At 43.2% G+C, this 11,753-nt stretch overlaps 1 protein-coding gene across 4 annotated transcripts in view; it reads right to left on the bottom strand.

Annotated features, from left to right (window-relative positions):
- Positions 1-134: 134 nt before the first annotated feature.
- The window catches only part of LOC106536389 (dmX-like protein 2), a gene marked incomplete at its 5' end in the record, with an annotated part of 18,541 nt that continues 6,922 nt past the window's right edge, over positions 135-11,753 (bottom strand). Inside the window, 16 exon segments of one of the 4 annotated variants that reach the window (XM_014033657.1) lie at positions 135-1,575; positions 3,095-3,312; positions 3,413-3,465; positions 3,547-3,638; positions 3,726-3,803; positions 3,898-4,025; positions 4,129-4,189; positions 5,964-6,102; positions 6,188-6,309; positions 6,821-6,907; positions 7,353-7,553; positions 8,105-8,222; positions 9,074-9,275; positions 10,682-10,767; positions 10,845-10,975; positions 11,050-11,240. In XM_014033657.1, coding sequence (XP_013889111.1) covers positions 1,366-1,575; positions 3,095-3,312; positions 3,413-3,465; positions 3,547-3,638; positions 3,726-3,803; positions 3,898-4,025; positions 4,129-4,189; positions 5,964-6,102; positions 6,188-6,309; positions 6,821-6,907; positions 7,353-7,553; positions 8,105-8,222; positions 9,074-9,275; positions 10,682-10,767; positions 10,845-10,975; positions 11,050-11,240 — 2,117 coding nt within the window. 4 annotated transcript variants of the gene reach the window in all.

Below are 11,753 nucleotides of genomic sequence, written 5' to 3'. Positions count from 1 at the left end.
CTAAACCTTTGTCCCAAACCCACACCCATAATTTGCGAGGCTGCTTTTTTTGGGAAAATTGACCACACCTTGTAGGAAAAACCCGTCCACACACACACACACACACACACACACACACACACAGTAGGCAGGAAGAGGGAGAAACACAAATCTCTTTATTAATAATAATAATTATAATAAATACCAAACATACACCTAACAAAAGTTACAACTAATCCAACAGGTATGATACAAACCAAAAATAAAATAAATGTTTATATGTTTGTACAAGCTGTTGTTGTAGTTCTTATATATATATATTTATATTTATATCATTTATATAGTAAAACTATTTCAAACGCTTTACTACTGGGCCAGATGAGGCCAGACATTCATGTGTAAACAACAGTTTCTTCTTCTCTAACCACAGATTTGAAATAAACGCTTAGTGTCTCCAGAATCTGAGTGCAAATCTGTATTTCCTGACAGGATGAAGAGTYAAAGTGAGGAGAGTGAAGTAAACACTTACATACAGCTCCCAGTCAGACCCGCTCAAACCTTTTACATTCCTAAAATAAAAAAGGCAATAAGTTAAAGAGGATGGAAAACACATAAACACCTTAAATATTAAAATCAACATAATAAAAAAAACAAAAACTAATCAAACATTTTTCTTGTGCAAAAACCCAGAAGTGAATCTTTCTGCTCAGGAGGGCTTAGCTTTGAACAAGACAGATGAAACATTAAAACCACGTTCACGGGAGGAAAACACGTCATGTTCGCCACACAAACAGGCAGGCGGGGTCAAACTGAGACCAGGGGGCGGGGTCTGGACCGGGTCAGGAGGTGGGGGGCGGGTGAGACCACTAAAATAAAACTGCAGAATCCGACAGGTCGATTCACAAACCACTGACTTCAGAACGAACCACAGCGCTGCGTACAGGAGAGGCTAAAAGGTTTCAGCTGTGGGCACAAAATGACAACAGTTACACACTTTTTTTTTAGCTTTTGTTGTTTTTTTTTTAGCTTGAGCACTTTTACGGAGCACTACCAACAGACCTGTGATTGCACCGCGGAACGAGAACAGGACATGCATAGCTTCCCTAGAATCACACTCTATGGATAATAGAGACTTCTTTGATTAAATTACAATTAATCTAGCTTGAAAATCAAGTATGATACTGTTAGCTGTAGCCTTTGGGAACAACAACAACAAAAAAAGAAATCAAGAGTTTGCAGCTCCGTTTGTTACTCTGGARATAATGTACAGCAGCAGGAAACTCCTGGAGGCGTCACGCTCACTTCCTGTTGGTCAGAAACACGCAGGAAGCCTTTCAGGAGCGGTTCTGTCTCTTTGGACCCCCGGGGGTGTGGGGGAAGCAGGGCTTACAGGATGTCGACTAAGCTGCTGGGAATATTGTAGCGGTCAGGGAGGACCCTCATCTTCAGGGTGCCGTCCGCTCCGCAGGTGAAGATCCGGTTCCCGGGAAGAGTCTCCACCTTCATCACGCCGGCGCCGATGTTCCTGAAGATGGACTGCTTGGCGTGTTCGTTGCTGAACGAGTGCATGAGGCCGTGGCCAGCTAACTTCCACACCTGCAGGAGAAGAAGGAGGAGGAGTTAACTCTGTTAGTTACTCCTGAACAGTGATTATTATGCTAACAATCATTTAACTAAGACACCTGGTTAGAAATGATCTGAATATTTAATCACTGAATCAATTAAAGCTCCTCAAAGTTATGAAATCAAACATAAAATGTTTATTTTAAAATTTCTCCACCTAAGGTCTTACTCCCTGAGAACCAGGACCTCCGATTTGTAGATTTAATAAATCTGTAATACGACAATGATGAAAGAATTGTAAAGAAATAATCAATAAAATGTTATTTGGGCTTTTCATTGTATAAAACAAGTTTGTTGGAGATCATTGTGATACACAACATCATATATTTTATACAAATATGTCTAAAATGGCTGAGTTATGGTCATTTAGCTATGGCGACCATCTTGGATTTTTGATTTTGCTTCAGTATGTGATGGAGATCCTTCTTTGCTACCACCACACCAAATTTTAGCTAAAAATGGCCGAGTTATTGTAGTTTCAAGTTAGCTACGGTGGCCATCTTGGATGTTTATTTAGTATTCAGAATTTGCCAAAGCTTGATCTTAGCTACTACTGAACCAGTTTTCAGCTCTGTAAGTTTTAAAATGGCTGAGTTAGAGTATTTTTTTATATAGATTAGCATTAGCAGTTAGCTTAACCTTCTGATTAGCATGATTAGCATTCAGGATGTGTTGAGTTAGCTCTCAGCTACCAGCACACCAAATATCAGCTTTGTATGTCTTAAAACTGCTGAGTAATCTGGGAGCCATGTTGGGTTACATAAAGCCCCTTGTTGTTCTGTCACTGAGGCTACTCTGCCCAGCAACAGCCTCAGCCAATCAGAAGGCCTGATTGTGGTTTAAAAAAACAGCTGCTGTGTGAAAACTATAAGATCTATTTTAATAATTCTTGATCCGTGAGCGACAGAAGAGATTGTACAGATCTTTATCTCAGAGATATGATGAGTTAAAATAAATGTTTTGCTTCTGAACTGCATCATGACAGAAATTGAACATGGAAACAGGACAAGAAACAGGACTTCCCTGACTTCTGATGCACTTTGAGAGAAAGAAATCTTAAAGAAATCTTTTAAAGCCTGACAGCTCACAGTTAAAATCAGCTGGGAGCTCAGCTCAGTGTTTTCCTATGAGGATTTTTGATGGTAGTTTTTTGAGCTTTATGCCACCATGGTAAGTTGAAACACCACTAAACGTAACAGCACACCTCCCAGCACCGAGCCGGTCGTTTTGATGTAACGTTTGTGGTAGTGTGTGTTGCCATTCAAGCCACATTAATACATTAATGTAGAAGTATAAAAAGATATAATGAATAGAGATAACAGGTGCTGCCACTGAAATGAATGGAGGCAGACGAAGGCATTGTTTATTCCTGATATGGCAAGTCCTAATGAAGGTCTATTCTGACACGTGAACAGGAAGTGGCCTGGGACTGGCAGGCCTTCAGAACAGACGGACCTCAGAGGGGTTTTGAGACTCCGCCCACCCCCCTTACCTTCATGTTGCCCTCTGCAGAGCCGGTGACGAAGAAGTCCTCGAAGGGGTCCAGAGCGAGGGCCTTGATGGCAGAGTCGTGGGCCTGGAAGGTGTGCAGCAGCTGCCGCTGGCGGATGTCGAACACACACACGAAGCCCTTCCTGCCTCCAGAGATCAGCAGCTGCTGCTTCTGAGCGTACTGAAGCACCGTGGCGCCGTTGTCATGGCAAGGGAAGGCTGAGGGGGAGGGAGGAGACGTGTGAGCGTCACTTTGGAGTGTCACATCAGAGCGACACGTCAGAATGTCTCATCTACAGGGGGTTACAGGGTCTCTTACCGTGGACCATGGTGTTGCTGGGAGAGATCAGAGTGTCCCACATGCAGACGTTTCTGGAAATAAACAGTGGGAGAGATGAGAGGTACAAACAGGACTGTGGTTGAGATGAAGGCCTCTGCAGAACAGAACCTGACCTGCTGTCGTTGGACTGTCCGGCTGTGGCGATCAGGCTGGAGGACGTGATGAAGGCAAAATCACTGCAGGCCTTAGAGTGACACTGCCAGCTCTGACAGATGAAGGAAACATGCAGAGAGAGCCACAGTTACTGACTTACACAGTGTGTGTGTGCACGTGTGTGCACGTGTGAGCTCACCAGGTATGGTTTGGGGTTGGAGGACGTCTGGTTGACCTGCCAGAGACTCAGGAATCCTTCTCCATCAGCAACTCCACACTGAGACAAGAATTACCCAGAATAATCAGAGGTAGACAAAACATCCATCTGTGTGTGTGTGTGTGTGTGTGTGTGTGTGTGTGTGTGTGTGTACCTTATTGCCTTGGGAGTTAAAGTAAAGTCGGGTGACTCGAGCGTTTCCTGCTTGTCTGAAGCAGATGAGCTGCTGAGGTCTGTTCCACTCAAACATTCTCACACTGCCGTCCTGAGCGCCCGTCATGTCTGATACACACAAATACACAACAAATACACAACCAGATAAAACGGTCAGGGGCGGAGTGAATTAAAACTTATAAAAGAACTTTGTTAAAAATAATAAACTTACAATACTGATATATAGGATGAGACGTCATCCTCTTCACATTATTTAGGTTCCTCTTCATAATCTGAAATATAAAAACTTTATTTTTTCATAGTTCTGATGATTATCATCCCTCTGAGGGTCAAACAGAGACTTTAAGTTAAAGGCTGTGTATCTTTATCTGTGTGTTAGCAAAATATCTGAATCAGAGGATGGATTTTAATGAAAAGTCAGTTCAAAGTTGCTGCAGCAGCTAAAAAACTTTATTAAAACACAAAGTGGTTTAAATGTTTGGTGTGGTGGTGGCTGAGAGTCATCCTGAACTCGTACTGTGAGTGCTCACAAATCACAGCAACACAGTTTAAACCTCTGACACGAATGTCTTACACGTGGAGTCCCACAGGGCTTGATTCAGAGGCCGCTTTTATTTTCATTAAACCTGCTTCTACTGGGGTCTATTATAAGGAAGCAGGATCTTTGTGTTCATTGTTACGCTGATGATTGTCAGGTTTATATGGCCCTGAAATGTACAAATAGTTCTATAAATCCACTGTTGAAATGCCTGGATGGAGTCACATTTTTAAAGTTTGAATGATGATAAAACTGGAGTGATTTTTTGCTATACAAATAAAGCTGACACTGACAATGAGGCAGCAGATCTGAACAGGTTCATAAGACGCTGTGATGAACGAACGCAGCTGTAAAACACATCAGAATCTAACAGATGTTGTAACTATAAATATAAAAGTCCCAGACATGATTAAAAGGTTCAGCTGATGTAACTCTGAGCTCTCACCGTTCTAACTCGGGATGAAACACTGAATGACGCAGAACGAGCCCCTCGGGAAACCCTCAGGAAACCCCTCCGTCGCYTCTTCCCTGAACATTTATCAGCTCCGCCGGGACACGGAGAACCCTGGACGAGTGTGGCTGTGACGCAGATCTGCACCTTGGGTTGCCGGCTGCGTCCCTGCCTCCCCACCCCCCCTCCATATCAGAACTTTAGACTCAGCAGGACAGCTGTTTAGTCGGCCCGGCCCGCTTTGATAAGAACTAAAAACACGACAGAAGCTAACACTGCCGCTCCTGCTGAACCAAACCTGTTTATATTTGGTGTCTGGAAAACCCCCAAACCAGACTGAACTGAGAAACTTCAGTTTGTTGAAGCAAACTAAAATTAGAACAGTAACTAAAAACTAAATATAGCAAAAAGAACTTAAAAGCTAAAATGAGCCAGTATTAAAAAGGTAGACATTTTATTTATTTTAAGGAAACATAAAAAGTTAAACTAAGTTCAACATTTTTAAAAAATAAAAGTTTCTAAAACCAAAACTCAATGGGCCTCATGCAAGAACATGTTTGTATTCTTCTCCTAAATTTCTCTTACTTTTGTTCGTACAAAGGGTTCGTACGAACATGTCACGTCAGATTCAACAAACTCTTCTATCTTCAGGAAAAGTGTGTAAATGAGCTGCGTAAATTCACCTGTTCTATCCAGCTGCTCGTGCACGAGAGAGGAGATTAGCATAATTACCACCCCAAAAACACCATATAAGGCTGTGTTTCCTGCCTCAGATATCAGGAAGTGTCCATTCATGAAAATGACAGTGAAAACTAAAAAGAAAAACTTTACGAGTTCAGAGATTGAAGTCCGTCTGTCAGAGATCCAGAAAAGAAAATCTGTCATTTTTAGCAGGTCAGCTGTGGAATAAAAAGAGCTGCTAAAAGTATAAACAACTGTGTTAAATCATTTTCATTTATTCAGAAGACACAGCGCTCCTGTGGCTCCTGTGGTCCGTCCTGTGGTTTGTAAGTTATTTTGCTAACAGACAGACTAACTCTGACAGAAGGGTCCGTACCACGCTGGCCCCCATGCTGGTCTGCCCGCTCCCGAGCCACGGCATGGACGCAGAGACCGCCATGGGTGGAGGGGCGAAGGAGACCGAGCTGGCCTGGGCGATGTTGGTGTGAGAGGAACGAGGGTCGATGTCGTCGGAGCTGGAAGATAAAATCACAACCGGAGTTTAATCTTCTCCGTTAAAGACGTGAGGAGGAGAACTCTACGAGCCGCAGGGACTCAGACCTTCGGGACTCCTTATCAAAGTCTTCTCCGATCCAGGTGTAGGGCTGGACGGCCACTAACGTGGACACATCCACCTCCTGGACGTCGTGGGTGGAGGCTAACACGATCTCGTTGGAGTTGGCCTGTGAAGGATTAAAGATTTATTAAAATAAACAGAAGAAATCATTCAGTTCTGCTGCAGACTGTAGAAACCATGAAAATCAGATCAAACAATTATTTCATGTTGTTTTTCCTGATAAAAGTGTTTTTTAGCTTGTCGCTCTGRAACGAGCGGCCATCTTGACCAGGTCTTCCTGTGAAGAACAGATTGTAATCTGAAGGGACTTCCTGGTTAAATAAAGGTTAAAAATTCAAACTAAAAACTAGTTTTTTCTTGGAAACATCCAAGAAATATAAAACATAACCACCACAGAGGATTTCTCATTACTTTTTAATCCTGTATAAAGATATAACCTTTTTTTAAAATTTGGTTTATCATTGTATAATTTTTTTTAAAAAAAGGAGCAGATATCATAAGAATTTTTATCTTTTTCTGCTGCCTTTCATTTTATTTTGTTTTGTATTGTTTTGTTGTGTGTGAAATATTTTGTTTGTTTTTTAATGAAATGAATAAATGAATTAACAATAACTGACCTTATTGATGGCAAAAGCCATAATTATATCAGACTCTTTGTGGATGATTTTAGCCTTTCCTCCAGGATAGCCCAGATCTGCCTCCACCTGAAAAACAAACAGTATTTATGGATCAATGTTATTATTGACAGGTTATTACTGCAGGCTGATTAGTAACAAAGTTTGTTCAGAAGGATTCCTACTGAAATACAGAAATAAAGAAAAGAGCAGGGATATAATCATGTAAATACGGAGAGTTCTGGCTGCAGATTTGGGTTCTGGTAGTGAAACACCTCGCACCGTTAAAGCACCAACACTCAGCATGCATGTTAGTCCATCTACTGATGCTTTCAGGCCCAGAAGAACCGGCCCAGCTGGACAGGAGGGAGGAGTGAGACACGAAGGTCACATGTGAGGTGAGTGAGTGTCCCGGTCAGAGGGAGACTAAGTGTTAGACCTTAAATAAACAAACAAACAGAGGAGTCACCGTGAGGCCAAGCTGGACAGGAGAACCGGTGCTTCACCCAGTCTGGTGTCAACATTCAAACTTTACCTGCCAACCAAAGTCGCACACTACTTTTCTGAACATTTCCTGCATGTGCTCCTTCAAGCTTGGCGCTGCAGGGATTCTCTGCAGCAGCAGGACAGACAGAACCCGGGCCTGGGCCGCCACAGAAAACGGTACTACCTTATAGGGACTGCTAGCTCCGGCTATGCAGTCTGGGTTTACACGGTCCACATGGTTTTCTAAAGACTACACAACACACAGAGGGAACACAACACAACACAAACACACACACATGCAGAAACAGAAAAATAAACCATGAAATGAAAGGATAATGAAGAGGACTGAATGAGATTAAGTCTAAAGGTCTCGTTAGTCCTCCTCTGGTAAATGAGCATTAATTACTGAGCAGTYTCTTCTGTTAACCTGCAGCTACACACAAGGTTTTTATTTTTATAAACGTGTCCAGACATCACAGAAGGCAGCTTGATTAGACARGTCTGAGGAGTCAAAGCAAAGATTATGACAGCAACAAAAACAACACAGATAAACTCTGGAGGAGTTCTGCTTCACACCTCAACTCGTTTCTAATCTGGAACAATAGTTACTGCAGCAAACCATCCTGGGCRTTTAGGACTGGTCTGGTTTTACCAGAACCTTCAGAGAGCTGAGCAGAAACTAAGAAACTGAAGCAACGTTGGAATAAAGAGTGAATTTTCTGTTCTCCATGACAGACGTGACAAACCTATCAAATAAACTGCATTAAAATAAAAAATGTATGATCGATACAGGCTGCTGACCTCACTCTGCTTCCTTTTCTTAGTAAAGATGTAACGGATCAACGTTTCCTGAAGAACTTCCTGTTTGACCATAAAATGCCAAAGACGTCGAACCGGGAAGGACTGAAGGTTCTTTGTCCTGGAAAAATAAACAAAAATAAACCCAGAATAACTTTGAATAAATACAGTTGATGAGATGTGAGAACCTTTAAAGCTCAAAAATGTACCGATTTGTGAATTTATCACCCATGAACCAGTTAATATTTCTCTTTTATGGTGCAGTATGAGGGCCAAAATTAAAACTATTGCTCAACTAGTGGTTGATCCATCCTTGTAGCAGGAGGTTATATCTGTTCCTAAACAGCTATTGATCTGATTAATGAAAGGCCGACACCGCTAACTGAGAGGCTGGAGCTGGAAAATGAGGAGACAATTCATTTGTGTTAGCATCAGAGAGGCTAGCGACTAGCATGGATAAGCTGGTGTTAGCATCYYAGAGGCTAGCGACTAGCATGGATAAGCTGGTGTTAGCATCGGAGAAGCTAGCGACTACCATGTATAAGCTGGCATTAGTGTCAAAGAGGCTAGCGACTAGCATGGATAAGCTGGTGTTAGCATTGGAGAGGCTAGCAACTAGCATGGATAAGCTGGTGTTAGCATCGAAGAGGCTAGCAACTAGCATGGATAAGCTGGCATTAGCATCAAAGAGGCTAGCGACTAGCATAAATAAGCTGGTGTTAGCATCGGAGAGGCTAGCGACTAGCAAGGATAAGCTGGCATTAGCATCAAAGAGGCTAGCGACTAGCATAGATAAGCTGGTGTTAGCATCGGAGAGGCTAGCAACTAGCATATATGAGCTGGCATATGATTTGGAGTTTTAATTTTGTCCCTCATCCCGTGCCATTGTCTTCAGGCTGTTGTATAAATAATAAATCTAGAGGGAAACYACATGTTTGTATGTTTTTATTCTCTCCAAGATGGAGGACTCACTTGAACGGCGTGTTGTCTGGCTCCAGCATGGCCTTGTGCCTCAGGATGGCGGGTCCAGCTCCTGTGCTCAGGTCACTGGGGTAAGTGTTGATGTAGTTCGGAGGCGGACCGTCGAACTTGTTCATGCGCTCCAGCAGAAGCTGCTCCCAGTTCTCTAAAGTCTTAACCACAGCGTTGCTGAGAGGAGACGTGACTGGAAGGTCTGAGATAGAAAACACAGCAGTTTTACTCTAATATAAACCTTATTTACACACGTTGGGACACTGTTTCACTTTAAGTTTGTCTTTAGAACCCAATAAAAACCAGACCTGTTTAATTAAGGTTCCCACATCTTGGTCAATATCAAATTCAAGGACCTTTCAAGGACTTTCCAGTACCAGTTTCCTCAAATTCAAGAACCACACGCTATGTCAATTACCTGCTGCTACCACAGTGTTACCAATAAACAGGTTTATATCATGTAAATTCAATGAAAAACTGAACATAGAAGGAAGTGGATTAAATGTTTACATTCATGTCTACAGCACATGGACATGTAATTCTGTCCTGGGAGGTTCAGCAGCTCAGTTTGGGAGGAGGGGATGTGAACGTCCAGGAGGAGCTGTGCTGCTTCACCTGGGCTCAGAAAGAACGACCCGCCCTGCTCTGCTCTGATTGGTTAAAACTATGACTATGGCTCACGTTTTTTGTTAAAAACCACGTCAGTTTACGGTAATCCTGAGTTATCCACCGCAACAAATGTAAGGTGTTTTTATTTATTTATTTTTATTTTTTTACAGATGATGAAAATCAGTCGTGTGAATGGAGAACTTCAATCCCCAAAAATCATTCAAGGACTTTCAAGGACAAGTGTAATATTCAAGAAGAGGTCTCTGCGGATGAGTAGGCGTTTCCAAAGGAAGGCGCTTCTTTCAGGGGACACCTCTGATTGGACGAGCACAAAGGGGGTGTTACCCGACAAGCCCACCTGATTGGATGATGGTTGCTTCGGTGTTTCTTTAGCTTACCTTTTATAACCTAGCATCGGACTTTCATATGTTATTTTCATTACATTTAGTTTTACGAACTTGCTGTTGTTACTGTGGTAATTAGAAACATGCAGCAGGTTAGCTGCTGGTGTTATATGTTTATATGAAGACAGAGACCGTGTCGGACCCCAAGCCTTCATTCATTATTTCCACTTCTCTTAAAGAGCTCCAGCTTGCATTTCAAAATAAGAGCGACATCAGTCGAAAGTGTTTTTTGTTTTACTTTTTGAGACATTTAGAAATAGGGAGAACTAAATGTTTGGTTTTAATGATACATTGTGGTTTTTGGCTGCTAAAATTAATGTGAAAGTAGTTCAAGTCAAAAGTGAAAGAAAAACGAAACAGAAGAACCAATACGACTAGCCAATCAGTGTTGAAGCTTTAGACACYKCCACTCTTGTGACACGCCCACTTTGAGTCTGCAGAGAACTCCTTCTCGTAATTTTTGGCTGCTTTCACAAACTTTCTAGGGCCTTGAAATCATTCTTTCAAATTCACAACCTTTCAAGGATTTCAAGGACCTGTGGGAACCCTGTTTAATGATCTGGAACCAAAGGAGGACTTTCTGGTCTGGTTTTACCTGTGAAGTCCAGACCCGTGAGGGGGATGAAGTTCTTCACGTTGTGGTGAGCCAGTTTCACCATGACCAGGCGGATCAAAGCCCAGCTGAGGAAGAGGAGAAGGTTTGGACCTAAATCGTCACAGGTGGGTCGTGTTCATGAAGAGGAGGGGATGGACTCTACCTGTAGGAGTTGGGGTCAGAATGCTCTGTCATCTGTGTGTCAGAGAGGAAGGCGTCGTCATCTTCATCATCCTCAGCTCCACTTTCGTCTGAGTCGTACAAGGCGTTGCTGTCGGACAGTGGCAGGAAGGGCTGGCAGGAAGGAAGTGAACCATCAGATCAACAGGTACAGGTGAGTTACCTGCTGTTTGTGTTTCAGGTCTCACTTTAGCTACGAAGTAATCCCACATGCTGAGCTCAGGAGGGATGAACTTCTCCTTGTAGGTGGGTCTCTCTGTGGGCACGGGGGGTGGGGTGGCGGGGGTCTCCTTCACAGACTGCCTGGTGACCAGCATCCTCATGTTGAACCTGCGTCTGTACCGGTCCACGTCTTCTGCTGGAGGCTGGGGGGGCGTGGCTGGAAGGACAGGACAGCAACAGGACCAGCTTTGGTTTTTACTAAAACCACAAAACGTTGAAGATCAGGAGGAGGAGGAGGAGGAGGAGGAGGAGGACTGCATCCACACCTGTCAGAAACATCTGCACAAAACTCAGCTGCTGGGTCTTTAATGAGTCAAAGAACACACAAACTGTTCAAACACACAAACAGGGCGAGACACAAACCTGCACCATCATCCTGGGTGACTATCTCTGGCACTGGACCAGACGAGACACACAAACCAGAGCAGTTAGACAAAGATACAACTGTTACATCACACAGTCAGAACATCTCTGATGAACTGAGCTCAGAGCACAGGAACACACAGAAACACACACAGGAACACACAGGAACACACGCAGACACACACAGGAACACACAGGAACACACAGACACACACAGGAACACACGCAGACACACACAGGAACACACAGACACACACAGGCACACACAGGAACACACAGGAACACACAGACACACACAGGAACACAC

The sequence above is a fragment of the Austrofundulus limnaeus genome, unplaced genomic scaffold (assembly GCF_001266775.1).
Source record: "Austrofundulus limnaeus strain Quisiro unplaced genomic scaffold, Austrofundulus_limnaeus-1.0 Scaffold1798, whole genome shotgun sequence".
Taxonomy (NCBI): domain Eukaryota; kingdom Metazoa; phylum Chordata; class Actinopteri; order Cyprinodontiformes; family Rivulidae; genus Austrofundulus; species Austrofundulus limnaeus.
The sequence above is the reverse complement of the archived record's forward strand: the minus strand, read 5'-3'. Positions and strand labels throughout refer to the sequence as shown.